General features: G+C 45.8%; 1 protein-coding gene across 3 annotated transcripts in view; it reads right to left on the bottom strand.

The window, feature by feature from the left end:
- The window catches only part of SYNDIG1 (synapse differentiation inducing 1), an 84,805-nt gene extending 63,973 nt beyond the window's left edge, over positions 1–20,832 (bottom strand). For 2 of the 3 annotated variants that reach the window (XM_026104235.2, XM_064509814.1), the window contains exons 1-2: positions 20,638–20,832; positions 6,434–7,002 (exon numbers count right to left, since the gene is read on the bottom strand). In XM_026104235.2, the coding sequence (XP_025960020.1) occupies positions 6,434–6,913 (480 nt within the window). In that variant the 5' untranslated portion in view covers positions 6,914–7,002; positions 20,638–20,832. Of the gene's footprint in view, positions 1–6,433; positions 7,003–7,921; positions 8,138–20,637 lie in introns of all 3 variants that reach the window. The other variant, XM_026104236.2, reaches the window with a different exon arrangement.
- Positions 20,833–23,765: the final 2,933 nt, after the last annotated feature.

Raw genomic sequence — 23,765 nt, 5'->3', positions numbered from 1 at the left:
CCTTACTAGGTTTTTGATGAAACTGTTGAATAAAATTAGCCCTAGCAACAGTCCCCACTGCTGCCTCTTCTCCATTCTCAAAAATGACCATCAAACCCTATCCTCCTCTGGAAGGCATTTGGGGATTTATGTCCTGAGCTGAACTCTTTAAAAGCAGAAACTCTTCAATTCAGAAACCTGCAGACACTAGTAGATCACCTCTCCATGTGCAAATTTCATGGCCTCACATAAGCCACATGCCTCCATCATGCCACACCTCCCACGGAGCACTGTTGTGACCAGATCCCCACAGCAAGATGTCTTGAGCAGCTGCTGCTGGAAGAACCATTGCAGCAAAGCTTTACCCTTGGCTCCATCCTGTTCATGTACTTTCATGTCACTGTGGAGAGCAAGTGGGAAAGAAGAGATCACCCAACCTTGGCTTGGCATGCCGAAAGTTGTATGAAGAGATCAGAACCACTGCATCCAAGGTTTAATTACTAGTCTCATCAGTTTTGACCTTCTAAGATAAATCTGACTGCAAAAGTCTACAGCTCTTCATCAGCTTGCCAAACTGCATTTTAAAGCAAAGCTGGTTAGAGGCACAAGAGGAGCCCAGTGCTGCCTCTGGAATCAAAAAAGAACAAAATATCTCAAAATAAAGGACCAATTGATGGAATGCCAAACATCTAGAAAAGAAAACTTCATTTCTCACCTGAGAGAACGAATAACATGAAGGAGCCATGACAACCAAGTTGCAACTCAGAAGAATATAAGGATTCTAACGGAAGATTGAGAAGAATGAAATACTGCACAATTTGTTGTTCTGCACTGAAGCCAGGCTTAGAAACCATTATATGTATCTGGGGAGTAATGTTATACCTTGCACATTTTTGCGGAATCAAGCCTGTGGGTTTTGTGTACTCCTGTTTTACATTACTTCCCAGGAAATAAAACATCCTAGAGACTGCAGACTCTTGCTCCCAGCAGATATTATACTGGAATTTCAGCTGTCCAGAAATCCACTCAGATGTGGTTGTTAAGAAAGTCCCTTCCAAAATGAGATCTTCATGTCTGAATTTTATTTCTGCATAAGCATTCCAGGAACGTAAAGGCAGATCTATACAGGGTCCCATGCTTTATTGGTTAAAGTCCATTTTTCAGTGTGAGAGAAAAAAGGCGACTTCCCTACCTCAGACCAGTGGGTACTTCACTGTAACTGTTTCCGGAGGAAAGCTGTTGCTGGTTTGTTCCAGGCATGCACTGCACAGACCATTGGCTCCTCCAGTAATGTAGCACATTCACCCCAGCCTGCTCTTTCTCCACACAGCAGAGCTGTGCAGAAGCTCCACCACTTTCAGTACACCAGGGGATGTCCAAGAAGTCTTTCTGGATGACTGGTCCCAGGGGGGAGGCTTGGGACATAACAGCTTTGCTCTTCTCAATACAAAGCAGGATATTCCAAGCCTGTGGAAGGCTAACAGCTGGCAGCATTGAAATAAAACAAGCCTGTCATGGGGCTCCACATGCACGAACCCCCTTCAGGGCCTTTTTTTCACATTGCAGAAGAGGCACAGCCAGGTTATCCTTGGGAATACTGAGAAGAGGGGTTAGATGGAGAATAAGGCTTAGGATCCACCTTCTATCTCTTTATATTTTTAGGCTCAGGCTGGAGGGATGAGTTTCACAGCAGCATGAAGCTCTTTGCAGGGGAAAAAAAGAAGGTTTAGTTTGAAAGCGCTACATTTCTTTTCTTCTTTTACTCCCCAGAAGATTCTATTTATTTCATTTTGCAGAGGCTGTTTCAGACATTGCTCAGGAAAAGAAAGAGGTTTTAAGAGAGAACTCTGATGTATTCTTTTATGCCAAACATATGAATAATTCACCTTGTTGCAGTCCTGCATGCCATCGATAGCTTTGGTTTCTCTAAATAACCCAGCTCTCTAGGAGTTAGGAGGAAGACTAGCAGGAGTGTAGTATGACAAATGATGTTTCTGGATAAAAGATGGCAGTGCATTTACACATGAATTCTAACAGGATGGTATTTCAGCTAGGAACTCACATAATATTTCACTGCCACCACATTTGACAAGTTGTCTGTCCATTAGTAGTGGCATAAAGAACTCATAAGATATTTATAAGTGTTCCAGCAATACCTAAATAGGGAATCATTTGATTTCAGGGATGGGCACAGAAAGGATAAGTTTAAAGCTTTGACAGAATGTGCAGCCTTCTGCTTTCATCCCTGATAATTGCTGAAGCAAAGTGGGGCAGTATATGCTAATGAGAGCAGTTTCAGAAATGTTTTTCCCTCCAGACAATTATGATTTTCATAGGAAACCTGAATAACATTACACCAAGACCTGAGAAACACTACTGGTAAAAAAACACCAAGAAGTTTAACATGGCTAAACTGTTGTAGCAATGAGTAGGACACCTAGTTTGGATGTCTCCTGCTCCTCTGCCACATCTCCCAGGATTTTTCAGAGTCCCCAGGCTTGGAAAGGGAAGAAGATGCTTCCTTGCAAGCTCTGGTGACTCACTGGGGGCATTGCTGAGCTGAGCAGACCCAGCCTGAACACAATGAGAGATAACACAGCAGCAACCTGTGCAACCTGGCTGGGGGGCTGTTCAAATCCAAACCAAATCACTGTCAGTCAAAATAGCTGCTGTTTTCCAGGAACTTTCTCTGCAGCAGGTTTCTGCAGGAAAACAACAATTTTTCTGATTATCAACAGCCCAGCTCTCTTCAAAAAACAAAACCCTGGCAGAAACACACAGACCAGCAGAGTCCACAAAAGCTGTTCCCTGTATGTGGCCATAAGTCCCAGTAAGTATTACATAGTGGAAGTCTTACAAAGGGATGAGTTAGATTTTTCTCCCTATCTTAAGAAATTAAAGATCCAGTCCTGAAAACCCCTGTTCAGGTGCTTGGCACTAACAAGAGCAGTGCTAGGAAGACATGGGAAAGGCAAGAATGGATACAGCTCACAACCCCAGGGTTTCACAGAAGGCATTTTATTGAGGTGCGTGAGTTGGTAATCCCCTTGCCTTGTCTTGATGCACACAGAATAGGAGGTGGCCCTGGGCTTTTGAAAGACAGTAGCTTTTCTGCACAAAGCTCCTCACTTTTGCTAAGGTTTGCGAAGATACTCCTTCTCTTATTTATCACTTTTCCCAGCCAACATTAAATCAGTGTCATCACACAGCAAACAGCTCCCAGACCAACATGGGGCATTCAGAGCCTCTCCAAACTCTTCCCAGCATTATCTGAATCCTCTGGTTTCACAGTGGCCTTGAATCACCACTGCCCACAGCAAAAGCCCACACAGCAAAGAGCCACAATGGCTGAGAGAGCTGCTCTTCTCCAGCTGGTCACTCATCATTGGCCTTCTCTCAAACATGAGGCCAGCAGATCTGGATGTGGTACCATGCCCCAGCCCCTTTCCAGCACAAAGGACTTGTTCAGACTCTTCAAAAAGGGGGCTGTTTTAAAATTTTCTCCCCAAAAGAAGTGCCAAAGCAGATGTGGAAAGGCAGAAAAGCCTTACAAGAATTGAGCCTTGATTTGCTGTAATAATATGCAACTCTCATCCTTCTATGATCTGTGGTGTGGCAGGCAATAAAACAAGATACTCAGCAATGTGCTATGTATCCTGAATGGCAGGATCAATTTTTTCAAGTCTCTTGCAGTGTGGATGCAAAACCTTGTATATCTTCTCTTGCTGTTCTCCTTCAAAATGCTTCCAGTCCTGATACTAACCCTTTCCACCTGACTTTGAGCCTATTAGTAATGTAAAGAAACATTTGCCTCCTGTCAATAACTAGTGAAAAAAGCAGTGTAATGGGCCAGACTCATGCTGTGTGATTCAGATGCTGTTTCTCTCCTTTGGACAGATAGAGGCATTTTTATGCAATTAACAATCCAGCATGGTTCAGTCCCCTGCTCAGAGACCGCTGTCCTCAAAGGCTTCTTTTCTTCCATCTCTGGAGTCTCAGCACATTCAGTCATGTCTCTAGCAAACCTCTTTATTAGCCAGGCCTAGGAGGCCCTCATGCATCTGGCTGCATAGATACAGCGTCTGTCCAGATGGGCACAACACAGCAGTCACTTCTTTTGCTGGTCTTGTGCAGTTAAATGTTTCCTTCCTCTCCTCCTTATCTTTCTGCAGTAGTATTTCTGCAGTATGCAGCTATATCTGCAGACTCAGGCCCTCTTGAGATGCCACCAGTTATTCCCAGAGCTGAGACCCCTTGTGCTCAGTGCAGTTGCTCAGCAGGTTAGTCATTTAGGTCTGGTTCATGGAGGAGTGTGAAAACCACAATACTACATTGTGCTGTCTGAGTACCACAGTAATGGAGCCTGATACCAGGCTGGAAGCAGAGGTTTTGCATGCATTTCTGATCAGACCGTTCCTTCTCCACATCTTGCCTCATCTCCTACTTCTTCCATTCTCCTGGTCAGAACAGAGGAAGACTTGTTGGTATATACTTTGTGCATTTCTGCCTCCTCTGAGCACTTTGTACACGTAGGTTAGGATGGCTATCATATACCTCTCTGTTTATTAATACAGTAACACCCAATTGGCTTAAGTAAGGTTGGGCATCTGTGGTGCTAGGTGCAGTACACGCATTTAAGAAGGGACACATGATCTTAGGAGGGCGTAGTGGGACATATAGGATAGGAAGAAGGAGAAGCTTGGGAAAATGATGCACACACCATCACAGCAAGATACCCTGCCGTTTGAAAAGACACAGGTAAAGAGACTGTCTCCTTTCTCTCCTTGAGATCTGGAGAGGGGAAGGATGAAATCAATTTCCTCACACCTCCAGTTTTACAGGTAGTTTTCTAGAAGCACATGTTCTCTGTGGAAAGCTGACCCAAGCCTCTTGTGGTACACCTTTGAAGAGGTACCCTGATTTAGGGCCCTACACTGTAAAGACTACTTAAAAAATCCCACTGAGAAAAGGGAAACAATTTTTGGTAGGAAACTTTTTTCCCCCTTGTCCTGCCTATTCTTCTGGCCTTTTTAGCTCATCCTTTGGCAGTTATTACAGACGCCTTGCTGGATTTGGATTGACTAGAGGGAGGAATTTTTTTAGCTGCCAAAATATCAGTCCAGATGTGTCAATAACACCATTAGGTAATTATATGCTTGTTGTGGTCACTCTCACCAAAACCACTGTGTGAGAGAAGCTAGGTAAAAAGGCAGCATCTAGGCATTTTGTTTTGGTTAAAAAAACGGGACTTCTCACAGCCAGTTCTGAAATGTTGTAGAAGGGTGTGATTTAAGCCAACACCATCACAGGCCTCGGAGAGAAACTTTTTGTCTTTCTGTGGAGATATTGAGTACTGCATTACTGGCACAAACTGGGGAAAACACTTCTCTCTCCCTACCTTATTAATACAGAGGGAAAGGAGAATAAAAGAAAAGTCAGGCTTTTGCACTGCCCCTGTACTGATCATAGGGGGAGGCACCAGTATTATAGGAGGTGAAAATAGAAGCTTTTGAACTTGTTGTGTCTCATCAGAGAAAACTCCTGCAAGAGCGAAACACAAGAAAATGGCCTCTTGATCCCATCTTGGACATTCAAATTGGAGCTATGCCTTCCCTTCAGATAGATGATTGGGTCTTTGCTAAGCTAGGAGCCTGTGACTAGTGCTGGACAAAGTTTTGGGATCAGCAGTATTATGTACAACCTCCATCCCCACATACAATGCCAAACATAAATCTGTACAATAGTTGGGCAGCTGGTTTCAACCAAAAAGAAAAAGATTTTTTTAAGTTGAGAATGTATCATTTAAGAAAGAATGAAGTTCATTTCCACAGTCTGTGCCATTTGGAAAACAAAATGTATCTTACTTCAGTGTGAACAATCAATGAAGCATAGGAACCTAAAAAGAAACATTGCATTTTGGGTCTAATGAAGTGTTTCACTTCATCAGAACCGATTTTTTGATTTCAGAGGGAAGGGATTCTTTGTGGTAAGAAACCCAAAGACTTCTGGTTGTGTGTTCATTCAAAGACAGAAATGTGCCATGGTTGAGCCAGTAAGCAGAACAACCAGCTTTATGCCCAACTTAATTCAAGAGAAAGTAACAGATGATGTTGGCCTGCTGTGTAAGACAAGCACCACATATGTGGACAGATCCTCCTGGCCCTGACCTCAGAAAGCATTTAAGCACATGGGTCTTTTTCTGATTGTGACCAGCTCTTTCAGAGGCAGGAGGGAAATGCTCATCCCCATTAGGGTCAGTGGGAATTTTGTCCTTAGTATTGACAGAGTCAGGACTTTACCCAACAGTAATGATTGGTGCTCATTCACTGTCCTGGCCAGAGAAGAGTGTGATATAGCTGATCCCATGCAGACCAGCATTTGGAAGCAGCACACTTAACACCCCAGATTCTTCCTCCCCACCAGCCTTCCCCACAGATTCTAAATAACATCTGACCTCTAGTTCCTGGAAATCCTCTTCTTCCTCCACATCATAGGAGAGGGTGTGAATCTTGATGTCATCTGCTGAGAGGTCAATAAATTTGCCATCTGGGTACTCCAAGCTGTCTTTGGTGGGGGAGCGGTCTTCGATGAAGGTAGTTTCACAGCACTCAGAGCTGATGCTCTCCCCCCATGAGCGCAGCATGTTCTCTGAGTAGAGGATGATGTTGGGCCGGTAGTGAGACTCCACGGTCTGCTGCAGCATGTTGGGATCCAGAAGCTGTTGCACGGGGTCATTCCTGCCATTCTCCAGGCAGCTCTGCGAGGAAAGGCTCCTCACTCGGTGGCCTTGGTACTGGGGAGTTGGGTACACAGAGACCAGACCATCTCGACTCTCTGCCACTAAGTTCCTCGTATTAATTAAACCATTCCTTTTCCCGGCTTCAGCTATCTTATTGTGCATTAGCACACTGTTCTGTTCAACCAAACCATCCATACTGGGAGGTGTCTGAGGGAATGGGATGGGTGGTCTTTATTTGTTGCACCTTAGAAACGGGTCACACTGGAGCAGAGTCTCCCATTTTCCTGAAGAAGAAAGGAAATACATACCAAGGTGAGAACACAAGTGCTGAATAACATATCAGGGCACCCTAATCAGCTTGTCTTTGGTATCATCTTGTGAGGAAATACATCCCCACATACGCACACACACTGCCCTACTCTCCAATTATATCCTCACTCACAGAGGTGAAAAAAAATACCTATGAGCTGGACAGGAACAGATGACAATGTGTGGTGAGAGAGGACTTCCTGAGATGTATTGGTAATGGGGGGGCCCTGTTAAAGAATGGGTTTGATGCCTCCTCCATCCTCCCACACATACAACATTGTCATCTTGGGGACAATCTCTCCTTCTTCTAAACACTCTAAAGAGAGAAGTTTAAAAAAAAAGATAAAGGGATAAAAGGACCATTTTCAGTTCTCTGAGAGCCGCAATTATAAAGGCCAGGGGGCTGATGTCTTTACCCATCAGTTTCTGTGGCTAACGTTCACCCTTGGCAAGTACGTTCACCCTTGGCAAGTATGTCACTACCCTTTAAAAACCCAGCTGAAGAAAAAACAAGCAACGAGCTCTCTCTAAATTGACTGAAAAATACACTGCCTGAGAGCAGGATCAGATCTGACCCAGAGGAATTAAAACTCTTCTGAATGTGGATTCAAATCCCCAGTGCTGCTCTGGGTGTGCTACTTCCAGCAAGGCCTCTGAGGCTGCTGTATGGCAACAGATTAAAGGACTGTGATGGGGCTTGTTAGCGTGATCATCTCCACACAGATCCGCCTGGAAGAAATGAATGCATGAACAGGTCTTGCTTGAACCCTGGGACCTCATCCTACCCATGTGCACAGGAACAACTGTTTTCTGTCCCACCTGGCTCTGTTTTGTGCGAGTTGCACTGAGGCATGAGAAAACAAAAGGATAGTTCAGTAGGCTAAAAGTACTTACTTCTGGCCAAAATAACTTCTCACCAGGACACCAGTTTTGCTCTCATGAAACCTGCTTTTTGAAGTATGGATGTATCTGTCATATCAACAGTGAGCTCAGGATCTTGTTTCTATGCCTGATCCAAATCACAGAAATGCTCCTGACTTCAAAGAGTTTCATATTTGATCCTCTAAGGCCAAATCCTTAACATGAGATTAAATCTTCCCAAAGTACTTCCTGGAGGAAAACAAGAATTATATATATATTTGTATAATTTTATATATGTGTATGTAAACACATATGTATATAATATATACACATTTATATTTTGATGTACACATGCGTACGTATGTTTATAATTTTGACTTGGTGCTTGCTCTCTAATTCCCCTTTATATCAGATATCCTTTAATGGAGCAATGGCTAGCAAAAGCCTAACTTCATTTCCTCTAAATAAAACATCATTTCCTCTAAATAATTCTAGACTTTAAACATCTGCGGTTTTTCCTTTTGGCCTACAGCAGATATTTAAACCATTGCTAAGATCTGGCCTTCTGTCCTGTGAGGGGATGCTCCCAGCTTCCCCCCCACACACACACATTTGGTACCAGTCACAAGCAGTCTGCATTCCTGTGTTTTATGGCAAGACCTGCATATGGACTAAAGCTCCAAAAGGGAGGATGTCAACACTTTGAGATAAGGCCTGCTTGAGTGCCAGGACATCGAGAGACAAAAGCCTCCTCTCACCGCTGGGGCAGCGTTAAGTACTGCGGACTGGACCACCACTGCAAGAGGAAAGCAGTCATTCGCAGTCACTCGGACTCCTTTCTTCAGTGCCGAAGAGTGCTCAAGGCAGCTAGGCACACGTTGGGGGTGGTCGGCCACCTGCCACCCCCACCCCATGCCTGTGGGTGCGATCGTCGTAACAACGGGGGAGGAGCGTTGGACCTGCAGCAGCCAAGAGCTAGGGACTGCAAGCACGTGCAGAAGACTGCACCTGGCCTAGCGACTCCACCTCCACCTTCCCCTGAAGGGTATAAATAGGTTGGCCCCGGAGGCTGTCTGTGGCTCTGGGTCTGCCAACTTGTGGATCCCCTTGGGATGGGATGGGATGGGATGGGATGGGATGGGATGGGATGGGATGGGATGGGATGGGATGGGATGGGATGGGATGGGATGGGATGGGATGGGATGGGATGGGATGGGATGGGATGGGCGGGGCGGGGCGGGGTGGGGCGGGGCCTGCCCTGCCCTGCCCTGCCCTGCCCTGCCCTGCCCACCTGTAGTTACTTCCCTGGGATTGAGTATATGTTCGCCACTCAGACAACACGTGGGTAAGATCAATTAGATTTGGAAAATGAGTATTCTAGTTGAACTAAGTTTCTGTTGATAAGAATTGTTGCTTTGTACTGTTGTAACTTGTGTAGTAAATTTAGATCTTTAAAATAAGTTGTGGAGTCATGCAGTAAATCTCCTCCTCCCTCTCCTCCCCACCCTTGTACCACATGAAACCCACATGGTCTGGGACTGCAAAGAGAGTCGGTTGTCTTGTGACATGTCCTTACACTAGGAATGAAGTAAGAACCTTGTCTACCATACAAGAAAGCTTATCTAAGTATGTTCCAATGTTTGTATTCACAGCACTTCTTTTAACATGAGGAAAATCTATTTTATCCTGTTAGCATAAACAGTTTGGAGCATGTCCTAAGTGAAATGGTAGGAAAGCTGCACAAGTAAGACCCACCCTGGTGGGATACCAGGGAATTTACACTATACTGGTCTCAGCCCCCAGCCTGGGGAACCTACTGACAAAATTAAACTAATTCGCAGATTCACTAGAAAGCCTGGACTTGGTTTCACCAAATGATTAGTCCTGATTCCCTAAATCCCTTTGTGGTAGATAAAGGACTGAGAGCAGATGCCCTATCTTTCCAGTGAAAACTCCTTTACATATGCAACTATGCCTATGCTAAATGAACAGAGGACCATGTCCTTCCTCCCTCCCCTCCAAGAGAAACAGAATAAAAGTACACCATCAAGATAAGAAAGGCAGAAGCTGAGGAAAACTAATGTGGACCCAGCAATCAGAGTAAGCTATCTCCAGACTTTGCTCAGTTCCCCTTGAGCTGGCTTGAAAAGCATGAAAGGGCACAAGTCCCCCTGGCATATAAGACAATCTGTTGATCCCACTGAAGTCAGAGAGACATCAGCTGAAACTGCAAGCTGCCTCAAAAGCATTCTTGGCCCTGGCATTTGTCCAAGTAAACTGAGGTGGTCAGTAGAAATAACCCATGGGGCTGCTGCAGATGTGGTAGGAATTGCAAGGAGATATGTAAACCAAATGGGTCCCTTCCCAGAAAAACAACTGAAGATGTCAAGATTTGGTCACTGCATCAATGGCTCCAGCAAAGCATGGGTCAGGCCTTCCACCTCAATGTGGTCACATCATCCCAACAATGGAATATTGTCTGGTTTGAATGGCACTCAGGAAAACGAAGTTTTAAGGCAGTTTTATCTCATGCTTTCAAGCTGCGCTGTCGGATTCCCTTCACATTGTCTCTATACTCTCCTGTCATCCAGATAAAGTTTGGCTCTAAAATTGCAGGCCTCACTCCAGGCATTTCCTTGACAGCTGTGCTGCCTTCATGGAAAATGCTCACCTTGAATGGATGCAAATGAGGCTCTACAGACATGGTGACAACCAAACTACCTACTCAGAGTATGCAGACTGGTACTTGCTCTTCATGTAGTTTTGGGTGGTCATCTTGATTGATTTTGAAAGGGCTGGATTATGAGAAAGGGTAACTCCAATCTCCTGGCCTCCTTTAAAGTTGTCTTGCAATGGGACAATTCAAAATCATGGGAAATAAAAGCTGTCCTTCAGTTCTTCTCACACTCAGGAACAAGAGGGGGAAAGTAAGTAGAGGCCAGAGGGAAAAATGCTTTAGTATGCCTAAGTGGCCTAGGATGTTAGAAAGTCACTGAGATGTTGGTGCAGTCAGGAGGACTGCATCAAGCAATCCCTTGCTCCCAGATGTTCACCAGCCTAAGTGACACAGGAGCCAATGCTCTTCTGCAAAAGACTGATTGAAAGGAAGCCTGAGATTCAATGACATTTGTAAAGGTGATTTGGCTCCAAAGTCTTTTGGAGCGCTGACAGATAAGATCCTGAGAAATCCTGAACCTAGACTGCTCATGATGGCTTTGGGACTCTAGGACGGATATCTCTACCATCCCAAGGAATTAAGGACAAGTAGGCTGCAGGCTCAAGCATCCTCTCTAATCACCCACACCGCTTCCTCCCAGCAATACCTAGGCATAGTTTGGCATAAAGAAGTGCCATGAATGTTCCTGAGAGACTTGTTTTGGTGGGTAAGAGAGTTTAGCTGCATCGACATGGTCCATATTTTACCATTCAGCCTGTGGGCAAAAGGATGCACCTTCTTTGATTTATTTCCTAGAGAGGACAAAGCCTGAGGTGTTTGCTTAGCCCTACCATAGATCTAAGCATCTGTCTGGCTAGTGCCTACCTGCTGTACATTTAAACCAATCTTGTAAATCAGGGCCTTTTTGCAGATTCTGAGTGACACTGACCCCTCAGGATGGGGGAGAGAGGAAAAAAAAAACATCCAAAATGAGGCAAGGACAAGACAGCTAACATCCATCCCCCACAGAGCTCCTTCAGTAGTAGGGCTAATGTATTGTTCAAGACATTCTCTCTAGAGTCCCACGTGGCAGTGCAGCTCGTGTGCCTTGGGGAAGGTCAGCAGAGAAAGAAGTGAATGGCAGCATGCAATCAAGGAAATTTGTTTAACCCTAGTGTCATTTCAATCTGTGGCTGGCTGGCTACCTTACTGCAGCCTGATCTAATGTTCTCAGCCCTGCAAGTGTATGACTTAATGGTAAGGAGCTGGTGAGACTCTGATGCCTTTTCATTGTAATAACTTAACAGCAGAAAATAATAATAAAAATAACAAAGTAGCATTGATTTTTCTTTTGCAGGTGAAATCCCCAAGCAGCTTGGCCATTAGGCTTAAATCAATAGCACCTTGATTGTCAGTGCATTTTGATGCATAGCTGAAACAAGGTCAGTTGCTGTCTGGAGAAACTGAGAAATCTTTGAGGTACCCAGAGATTCTTCATCAATAAGACCACAGACACCTGAGGATGTTTCTTGGGAGTAAGTAACTGTAGCTAAACCAGGTGCGTAGGATGGTTGGGCTCAGTCTCCTTGTGGAGTAACATTGTCCCTGTAAACTACAGGGGTGACCAGATCAGCTTGATATTAACTTTCAGATGAATTAAGCAGGTGAAATTAACCCACTCAGGTACAGCTTAGGTTCAGCTGGAGGAACAATGGACACAGGCATGTGGTGGTGTGTGGTGCTTAGGGGGTAAAAAGCCAAAATATTTTACACTATGCCTCAGAGCCTGAATCCTGCCTGGAAGGACTCCTTGGGGGTGGAGGTTGATCCAGTCACTATCCTCCTGTCTTTAAGGGCTTTCCCTAACCTGAACCAGGTCAAGGTCACATGTTTGGGACTCACAGGCAGGTCCTAAAATGAACATTGCCCCAATTTCGAGGCCAAACAGCAGCCTGCAGGATCCTGGGTAGCCACAGGACTGAGCAGATAACCTCTGATAGACTACCTGAGGCAATCACAGGATACCTTCCCAGCAGGGAGCCAACATTCAAAGCAAAAAGAGAGTCAATCTCATTCCCCAGGACTCATAAGGTTTCAAAATGATGTTGACAGGAAAATGAAACTCTTGAGCGGTTCAGCCCTTAAATAAGAGAACTGTTCAGTCTGTTTCAAGATGGGGAGATAATTTAACTGGTTTGATTCAGGTTTTATTTGCTTTGATGCAGCTTGAGTTTCTCCTGACAAATTGCTCAGTGGTACTCAGGGTAACCTGAAATTGTTCTGCTCTTTCAGACTTGAGGCTGGAACAAGAAGGGAAGCCCAAGTTCAAGCTACTGACAAATACTAGATCCAATTCAACCTATATTTTTCTTTGGGGATAAGACCCAGGTCTCTGTGATTAAAAGTGGAGTTATTCATTATTAGAATCTTCACTGTCCCCCAATTTCTTTCTTTCTTTCTTTCTCTCTCTCTCTTTTTTAATAAAAAGCTGCAACCAGTGCCAAGATATCTAGTCTGCACTGCTGTGGTTTATTAAGCTATCGTTTGTGTTACAGCAGAGCCCAGATATGGTGGGTGCAATCAGGGTTGTGCTCTGCTGGGTGTTCTGCAGACTCCTGCTACAGTGACAGCAGCTGACAAATTAATTAAGCAAAGGGTGTGTGAGAGAGATGCAAGCTGTAGAGAGGGCAAGGATAGAACAGCTAAATGCTCTGCCCCAGGCTCTGAGAGAGAAGGAGCAGAAGCCAGCTCTGCTACTGCCCATCATTTTACAACTCCTTTGCTCTTCTGCAACCAGACAGGATGCTGTTGTCGTCCTGCCTCTACAGGGCTCTCCCCTTCCCACAGCTCTAGCACAGCCCCAGCGTGTTTCAGCCCTCGGGGTGCCCATGTCAGGGACCAAAAGGTCTGTGTGAACAAGCAGTTCAGTTGCCTCTGAAATACCTTTCCCCACAACAGATCAGAAAAACATTAATTCAGGCAGTTACAACCTCAAGGCTTTCACCTGGCCATGTCAGGCATCACCAGTCCAAAGCCACACAGTTTATTTGTAGGGAAGCTTGGAGAGGAAGGCAAGCCATGGTGAGGCCAAAGGCAGAGCTTCTATGTGCTTCCAAGGCTTAGGGCTGTAACCCTTGCCATTCCCTGCAAATCATGCAGTGTCAGCTGGGAGAAAGGGCTCAAAGAGCTGGTATTGCTCTATGTGGATATCTGTCTGGATATTCTTCCCCCTGAGGACAGCTGAGCACTAGGAGAGGTTACCCAAGGAGGCTGTGCAATCTCCATCTACAAGGTTTTCAGGATCCAGCTGGATAAAGCTCTGAGAAACCTGGTGGGACCCCATAGGTGACTCTGCTTTATGCAGGGGGTTGCACTAGAGACCTCCTGAGGTCCCTTCAATTTGAATTATTCTATGATCCAAACCTCTCTGTTCCTAGCAGACTCCCCCCTGCCTCCCATGCTTGCAACAAGATGTTCACTGCCCCCCTACCCTCCTGGCAACCCCACAGTGACTCCAAATCTAACACCAGCAAGGCAGGAAGGGACAAGCCCTACCCTTTTCAGGGCTGCTCCACCAGCAGAAAGCGATGAGGTCTCATGAGCACCAGATTCAACAAACTACTGCTGGGTTCAATGCCAGAACAGAGAAAGCAGAAAGGAGAAAGCTTTCTTAGAAAGTGGGCAAGCCAAACGATGATGGCTGCAGCCTGATAAAATCCAGTGTGAGAGCTCTAGACAGAGCTTTGGAGGCTGAAGGTTTCCTGCTGCGATCTCTCAGGTGTGAGGGTTTTTAATGGACAACACAATAAGATTCAACATGGTTTAAAGTCTTTCAAACATCTAGAAATTGCATCATCACAGACAGACCTTTTGTTTGAGAGAAATCACAGGCAATGTATGGATCCAGAGAGCTCATTACAAAGTAAAATATTTCAGGAAAGGAATGAAGAAACCTTTCCCACTTGTATTTTTCTCCTTTGATTTAGCTGTGCTCATTAAAATAGGTTCTGTTTTAAGGGAACGCTGCTATTTCAGCAGCTGAAATTCCTTTTGACCTATTAAGTAAACTACAGGGAGTTTCATAAGGCAGTGCAACTAATTCACACTGGGAAAGTTAGGAATGTATGCATTAATGGTAGTTAAATGTTTAATTGCAAACAGTGGAACTAAAAAGACCTCCATGCTATTTTAGCATTACCAATAAGCATCAAATCCAATGTGAGACATGGGCTTGTCCTGCCCTGAAAAGAGATTATCGTCTAGAGGGAAGATGGACTCACAGAGCAGTGAAGTGCCCAAGGTCACATCAGGGGCAGTAGCAGAGTTGCAAATAAAATCCAGGTCTCTTGATTGCCTGTTCAGGGGTATATTTAAATGTGGAAACAATTACCATATGCAAAATAAGCCTGTCTGAATAACTGATTGCTTGGTCCATTAGCTGAATCAAAGAATGGGAGGAAGAAAAGGAGGAATTACCTTGTGTTGACCTAAAACAAAAAAATGTTACCCATGCAACAAAATATTTCCTTCTGAGCAGATGAAAGCATCTTGTTCGAGCCAAAATGAAATGTTATGTTTCATTTCTTTATTTTTAATCAGATGAACTGGCTTTTAGTTCAATTTGCCTCAAGTTGTTTCCAATAAAAACTCAGGCTTTTCTAGCAATCCTCCTTCCCAACTGGTTTTGCCAGCCATAGCTCTTTGATGAGTTCAGTCTGAAATCACAACTCTTTTCATTTGATGATAAAACTGTGCTTTCCAGCTAATAGATGACTGACCTGAAAAACAGCACCTGGCTGTAATGTAAATAACCTGGCCTGTTGTGGAAGGCACTAGTATAAAAAAATACCTTGCCATCTGCACAACTTATGGAAACTGCTGTGCAAAGTGAAAGCAGTCCAAAATCAGGCTCCGTGCCTTTTTAAGAGAGAAATTCATTTCGCCAATGTAAGCAGGAAAGCCTCAGTGTCAGAAAGCTATTATCAGCTACCTAACTGCATCTGGACACGTGAATGCTGTGAATCAGCTTTGACCAAGTGTCTGGTGAGTTCAGTGCGAGCATATAAAAACCATTGAATCCTGTCCTAACTCTGTACCTCTACATGAGCTGTCTTCAAAAGCTGTTCTGTACAATTTGCTGATTATGTCCAGCCCAGTAAAACAAACCTTCGTGAGATAAGAAATCGAAGCAAACGCAATGAAACAGCTCAGATCACTACCTTCACCACTATGGCCTGGCTGAAGAATCTGTTTGCTAACTCTAAGAGCAGAAAATTGTGCTGCCTTCTGCTTTTGAAACAAGTGAATATAGCTGTTCTATGGGGTGTATAATTGCAGCCTTAATTGTCTGGAGTGCCCTCACTGCAAAAAAACTAATTCAAAGTGAGTTTCATGACTCTGCTGCATGCAATGGAGAGCATCCCTAACCTCTGTCTAAGAGCTACTCCAATGTATGGGGAAAGCTTGATGACCTCAGGCCCACATTTATCAGGCCAAGTTTGGGGCTGCAGCAGTTCCTCTTGCAGATTTAACCAGGACTCATGCTTTGCAGGGAGGAAACTTACGCACAGCTGAACTGCTTGTTTCACAACATTATTTGGAGGATGGGTCATATTCCTAGGTGAAAATATGCAATGCCTTAGCCCACTTGGTTCCTACACCTCAATCTAGATGGTTTCTGAGAGTCAGTCTAGTTTAAAAGGTCTGGGGAGGACTGAGTTACCACAAAGCCCCGCTGGCTAGTTTCAGTGATGCCTGATGTTGCAATAGATCCAAAAGACTCTGGCCTAGAAGAAGCTACTTGATGTTATGCCCTGCAGACACCCACAGCAAGGCAAGTAGCCTACAGCAGAGCACCTAAATGAACCCAGAGAAGTTTACCTGTTTCCACTCAGGAATATCAACCACATCATAGTTTCCAGGCAAGCAGATGAATTTCAGGAGCAATTTAACCCAAGGCATCTCCATCCTGCCTCTTTTCCCATTTACATTGATATCCACAGGGTAGCTGCAAAATTACCGCTGCTGTCTCACAGGATCACCTGCCTGCAGGCTGAGTCCGGTGCCTCTCTTCAAACTAAAATCTCTGGTTAACTGTGTTTGTAATCAGGCTGGCCCACAGAAAGAAACACCCAGATGAGATTCCTGGGGTGGCTCAACTGATTCACTCAAAGCTGATTCCTCACTGGCAGTCGAGCCCCCACAGAGCCTTAATCCTTGTTCACCCAGCTCCTCAGTTTCTGTTGCCCTTGTATTCAGGCAGCAGAGCAGGACAAAACACCTATTCAACACTTGTTCTGCAGGCAATGCACCAAAGCTATGCTCTAGGCTGGGATTTAAGGTACTTCTGAAGCAGGAATGATAAAGAGACGTCAGAGTAGGAAAACAATCTGGTGGTACAGACTTCACACAAAATGAAGGTGTCCTTATCTACTGCCCCAAGCAAAGCACCCCAGGGTTGGAAGTAACTTTCCTAGCAAAACACTTCAGTGATACTGTAAAATTGCTAGTGCAAGTTCATCAGGGTGAGGATGATTAAATTAAGCAGCCAATGCTGGGGCAATAAAATCAGGCTTGCTTCATCAGGCTCTAGAAGAATTGCAGAGCCAAGAATACACTATGGGACAAAAGCTTTGTAGAAGTGATTTAGACATCATAAGTCTGTATCTGGAGGCAGACTGGGCAAACAGGGAAATACTGAAAAGTAGTACTGCTGGGTGTAGATCAACCTTGAAAGTCCTTTTTAAACCCCAAATTCATCCCTCCCCTAGAAATCAGAGCTGGGGTGGCACATGGGACCCATTACACTCAGAACATTGCCGGGGTTTGAAAAAGAGACCTACATCCTCTTTCATCCAGGATTGGAAGGGGCAGAGGAGCTAGGAGATTTCTATATAGGAGGTGCTGGCATTTGGCTGCAGCAGATCCACTCGACATCACCTCAGTAATCTCACAAGCCAAATGCAGTGGGGAGAAGGGAGATCATTTTGCTGAAGAGAGCACAAGTGTAGGAAGAGCAGGGTGGGTGGAATGGGTGGAATACCACACACTGAGAAGGGACAGCATCTCCTGGGACTGAATCAGCTATCGCATGTAGCAGGCAGCTGCTCTGGGAGATGTCCTGAAGGATCATGCTGAGCACAGATGTCCTGCAGGACTGAATGTGGACTGGATGTCTCATGGGATCTAGGATGAGCGAGTCCCATCTCAAGGAGCTGAACTCTTTGCTTATCCCATAATTGTCTTCCAAGAAAAATATCCAGTTGCAAGGGCAACTTCAGAGATCTTCTGTTCCCTCTGTGGATTTTTAAGGGGTCTGAGCTTTACTCAATCAAAGCACATGAATCTAGATAAAACTCGTTAAATCTGTACTCACATGCCACCAACTTGATGTGAATGGTCAGTTTATTTTTCTGTGCCTCAGTGAATAAGTCTCAGAGCTTAAGCACAGAAAAACTTTACAGCAAGGATTTGGGTGGATGGCTAATGAGGACCTTTACACATTCATATTTTGTACAGATACATATAAACACATGCACATTTGCAGTGATGCTGTGCTTAAAATTAGGAGTGCTAAAGGCATGCATGGACTCACACCTCTCATGTACTGCACCACTATTTTAAAATGCAGTCTTTGCTGATGCCATGAAAATAACCATACTCCATCACTCTTCCTGTATTATGACACCTGACTGGCAGCGTGAAATATTTTGGACCAGATTCTTAGGTGGTATAAGCTGGATGGGCTCTACCTAAATCCTCAGGGTCACAGCCATGTATCTCTGCTGAGGAACAGGCATTTTGCTGTGATCTCACTGATCAAAGTAGTTTCCAAGTTCTGTGAGAGAAAGGATGTTCAGGAATGTTTGCTCTGATGGCCAGAGGATGTGTATTCAGACATGAGCAGACACAGATTTACACACACACACACACACACACACACACACACACACACACACTTCATTCACTTTCATCATTATCATCATCATCAAGCAAAGTCATTGCACATGCAGAGTATTTTCCTCCTATTTAAATCTCTGCATTTCTTTTCCTTTTTTTTCCCAGTGGCAGAGTACAGATAATGACCTGTGAAAAGTCTAGTCTCCAAAGTGAAGAACCCCAAATTTGTAAGCTCCAATATTTAATTTGCAATCTTAATTTAATACCCAAATAACCAGTATTAAAAGCTCTCCTGGACAGACATTTATGGTTGATTTATAAATGTCTGCAGATAGGAACTTACAGTGGAGAGAAAGACAAAAAGTCTTGCCCAGCTATGCTGCACCTTTTCTCTACTATTATCCTTAGAATCCAAAACATTTTAAATCCTGAAAGCAGCGTTCATCAAGTTAAATGTGTTGTGGTGGTGCCCATGTACACTAGTACTGCATTACATCTGCATTTGTATAAGGAAGAGCCTTGCTGTGTGAGTGATTTATTCCAGAGCATATGGTACCAGTGGCGTGTGATGTCTGCTTGCCCACTTAATATGAGGAAACTTCATTTAATTCTTACAGATGCATTCATCTTACATACATCCTGGCATGAACTGTAGTTACCAAACTACCAATAAAATGTCACCTTGGCCAGTAAAATGAGAAGTGGCTTATTCTTCAGTGAGGTAATTTGAAACTAATATAGAGAGCATCTAAATGCAGCTACTTTGAAGATGATAGCTCATTAACTGTAATTAAGAGCAAGTCATTTAAATACATTAATGTAGAAAAGTGTGTTCTCTGCGCTGACTGCATTTTGTAATATACAATAATCCCCCAGAAAGTACCAGTTAACTCATCTGCTTGGCTTTAGGAATATCAAAGCATCTTTTAATTGTTGTTAATGTCCTGTTTATGAGGGATTAATGTCTAATTATTTGTGATTTGAATATTTAATCTCTCTGGAAAGTTTAGATCTTCTTTCCTGGCTTCTTTCTTTCTCATTACATGCCAAGGCTGCAGCCTCCCCTCCAGTGATTCTGAAGACACATTTCAACAGATTGCTCTCCAAAGCAACTCCTGCCACTAGGTAGCTCCATGTTTTTAGGGGGAAGAAAAGCCACCACCACCTCGAGTCCTGGATAAACCTCTTCATCCATGATGCACTTTGGAGCAGAGATCACAACCAGTCCTGTTTTGGGAAGGCTTGCATTCCTGTGGTGCCAGTTCCAGAAAGGTCTCAAAGCATTTGCCAACCTCTTCCTACTTAAGGATCCTCCTTGATCTCTTGCGGGATGCTTTGGCGATACCCTACCCAGAAGGCAGGGGCAGGCAGGGGGGACTTGCCCAAGGTCACCCCTCTCTGCCACTGAATAGCAGGAACCTCTTACATCCCCACTCTTGTCTCCTCAGCTTAACTGTCCTTTTATCCAATTTAGCAGTCACTGCCTGCAAACTAAAGGCAGCGGAGGGTTGGGGGGAGATGGAAAAGAAATTCAGCCCACCACCTCTTGCACAGGGTAGAGAGGGGAGTGGGCAGCTGTGACTGCTAGCGGCCCAGCCTACTCCAGCCCTCCTGCCCCCCAACTCAAGCTCTGCTCCAGGACTCCACATGGGGACCGTGCATCTCCACACAGCCCCTCTTCCCCCTGCCCAGAGCACCTGGGGATGGTGACCAGGTGCTTGGAGGGGAGGTCTGACCTGATACAGTTGGAGGGGATTTCTCCTGGCGAAGGGAAGAAAAGGGAAAGGGGGAATCCCACGCACAGTTTCCGTTGCAGAAACCCTGCCGGTCCTCCCAACCCAGACCTTACCACGGCCCCGGGAAAAGCCCGCTCCCTCTCCCGACCCCAGCCGGGGTCTCACCCGCGGATCACCGCTGCGGGTCCCCCCCCGCTTCCCGCACACCGCTGCCGGGGCCGCACGGCGCGGGGAGGCTCGCAGCCCCCCGGCCGGGGCGGGGGGGCCGCCGCCACCCGCTGCGCCCCCCGGGGTCCCCGCCGGGGACCTCCCCCGGGGCGGCCGCGAGAGCTGCGGGCCCCCTCCATGCCCGCCCGCCCGGCCCCACTCCGGGCAACCCTGCAAACCCAAGGGGGGTGGACACGGATTTTGGTGCGTCGCCCCCCCCACCCCGGCAGGGGATGAGGGGGGTCGCTTACCTCCCTGCAAGGTGACCGCAGCGCGATGCGCCCTCCGGGGGCTGCAGGAGCGGTCCGACTCCGGCGGCGGCTCAGCGCCTGGGCGCGGCGCCCGGCAGCATCCCGGCGGCGGGGGCAGCCGGGGGGCAGAGGGGCCGGGGGGAGCCGGGGGGAGCCCGGGGGAGCCGGGCAGGGCGCGCGGCCGGCGGGGCTGCGCCGCCCGCACCGCCGGGCTGCACTGTGCGCTCCGCTCGCGGGGAGGAGGAGGAGGAGGAGGAGGAGAAGGAGGAGGAGGAGGAGGAGGAGGAGGGAGGCAGGGGAAGCCAGCCCTGCGCGGCGGAGCGGGCTAACTTTCCTCCTGCAGCAGGAGCAGCCCCAACCCCTTCCCTCACAGTCCCCCTGCCCCCCGCCTCCCCCGGGGAACTGCAAAACCCTCCGATCTCTGTCCTCAGTCGCCTTCTCCTCCTCCTCCCGCCGGGGCCTTCCTCCCGCGGGGGTCTCTGCTGCCACCCTCCCCCAGCGCTCAGCACCCGTCCGGGGGACACCGGCTTTTCCCCCGACTCCCCCGCCGCGTGCCAGGCTGCCTCCCTTCCCTCCCCTCGGCCTGCTGCAGAGGCACCCTGACAGTGCTCCCCCAGGGACATAGCCACCTGCGAGCCCTGGGCTGGACACAGCCGCTCCCCAGGGAGCAGGGGAAGACTCTAGCGCGTCTAATGAACTTTACTTTATCTGCTTATTTTGCTTTTTGGTATAGCGACAAGCACACTGTGCTGCATGCTGTGGCAGTGAAGGGGTGTTCCCTGCTTTCCTGATAACTGTAAATAATACAGGGAAGCAGGGTTCATTCATTTCTCTTCCCATCCCTAGCAGGCCTGCTAGCCAAGTCATTAGCCTAAAAGCTTCTCTGTCACCATTTCTTTCTAGATGCTTCAACATCTGTGGCTTAAAATGCTATCAGAAGATCACAAGCTCGGGTTAGATCATTGCTTTTCTTTGCCACTGCAGGAAGAGGGACATGAAGCCTTACATTCCCTGTGCATTTTTTGTTGTCTCCACCTCTCCATTTGGGATAAGGCTGTTTTCTCCCCTTGCTTGCTTGTTGCTTGTTATTTGAATTCCCAAAATAACCCATGCCAAATCTTTGCTGAAGGTGAATGTTGAAGTTTTAAAACAAGTAACTTGTGCATGTCTTGGGGATTTTCAGCAGAAAATCCCTCCAACACCATTTTCCCCTCTCTCACAACTTTTAGTTCTTTTCCATTGTGCTCACTCTTCAATTTGAGCAAAGATACTTTCCCTTCTTCTTGAGCCAGTGGAGCCCATTCCCTGGGTTATTTCAGTTTCATCCCAGAAAAAAACAACAACAAGGAAAAAACTTGAAACTTTGTCTCTTCTGCAGTGACAAAGAGTCCAGAATAATATTTGAATGTTCAGAAGAATTCAAATGTTTTCCCTTTATTTTTGTTTTCTATAAATAAGTAATAATTGTGGCTTGATAAATTTGATTTTTATATGCTTCTGAAAACAGTAATAATTGGTCCTTTCCCACAGAAGACATTCTTTTTGATAGAGCCCTGTTTCCCTGATGGAAAGATAAAAATGACTTCCTAGAACATTTTTTTCTGGCTATCCCAAAAACCTGTGTAGCTGAAATGATCATGGCATCCAGGATTGTCTCTTGCACAAGGGACACCCTCATCTGCATCATATCCACGAGCGTTTAAAAAATAAATAAATCTCTTTCCAAGCATGGGGCCATGTAAATCAATACCCCCCTTCCTCTGCCTAGTGAGATCTCTTCCCTACAGCTGGCAGGTTGAACTCAACCCTGAAGCTGGTGTGTCTCTTCTCCCGAGCTCTCATTTTGTTTTCAGTTATATCCCGTTGTGCTCACAGAAAGGTTTTGTCTCCTGACTTGGTCTGGACTTCAGTGAGATTTTGAGTCTTCCTTAATATAATACATGCCTCTAGTTTGTGAGATCAGCTCTTTGCAATAGGTACTTGGCACTAGGACAGGATAAATATGTAAGCAGTAGAAATTATAGCCCCAAAGTGTGATTGACATAGCTTTCCAAAATGCTTTTCACTTTCCCTTTCTTGGGAACAGAAGCCTGCAAGTCACATTTGTTATGCCTCTACCAAATAAGACTTTCAGGAAAAAGACCGTCTTTCTGTTCTGTTAGTACAAGAATGAAACTGGAGGGAGGGCTTGCATGCAACAAAATGGCTTATAGCTGTTGCAATGCACATTCTTACTGCCAGGCATTACTGCTTCTGGTTGGAACTGTCAGCTGGCTTGGCCACCTGGTGAATTCCTAGTGAAATACAATTTCTTAGTGACCACATGTATTTCTGAAACAGGAGGAAACACAGCAAAATTTCCTAAAGGATTTGTTAGTTTCTTTCTTGAAAGAGAAAAATAGCATTTACACAGAATGGAGCAGAGGAGGTATTTCTGGGTCATCAAGGGCCATCTGTTTCAGGCAGGCATATCCTGTGTCCTGTTTGTCTCCTTCTGACCCTTCCAAAATGAAATGTTTTCCATGCAGTTATCAACGTGAGGTTTGATGATGTCATGGAACTAACAATTTTCAGTAATGCTGTTACTCCACCTTTCCCATTCTTCCCGCACCAAACTATGAGCATTCTTCATTCAGTCCAGGAAGACCACTGGCCTTTGTTTCAGTGGAGAAATCAAGCCTAATCAGGTTTAGCTGAGTTTGGTAGCAGAACCAAGAAAATACAAGGAGTGGAGCAATCATGACCCAACAGTCCTAGTGGTTGTGACTATTGCTACAGACCAGAAAATACTTCACCCTCTGTTGTCTGGTCAACCTGACCAAAAACCACCAAGGGAGAGGCCCATCATTGCTCCAACTAGTGTTGATCATGCCACATCTGTTTGCACTAAGCTTACCATAAATTGGCCTATTCCTGACGCTGGGGATCTAGCAACTATGTCTGGTCTGTTTTTTCCTATTTGCAGCTCTTACTGTCTAGCCAGTATGCTGCAAATGGACAATGCATCTTGTGCTGCCCTTGTCTCCTTTGGAGGAGGGCTTTCAAAGACCAATAGTAAGGGGCTTGTGGTGAAGCAAATAGCAGCAGACTATTTACCGAACCCTGTACGATACAGGGCACCTTTTCCG

Source organism: Dromaius novaehollandiae, chromosome 3 (assembly GCF_036370855.1).
Source record: "Dromaius novaehollandiae isolate bDroNov1 chromosome 3, bDroNov1.hap1, whole genome shotgun sequence".
In the NCBI taxonomy this organism is placed as follows: Eukaryota; Metazoa; Chordata; class Aves; order Casuariiformes; family Dromaiidae; genus Dromaius; species Dromaius novaehollandiae.
Note: the sequence above shows the minus strand (reverse complement) of the source record. Positions and strands in the feature narration are given on the sequence as shown.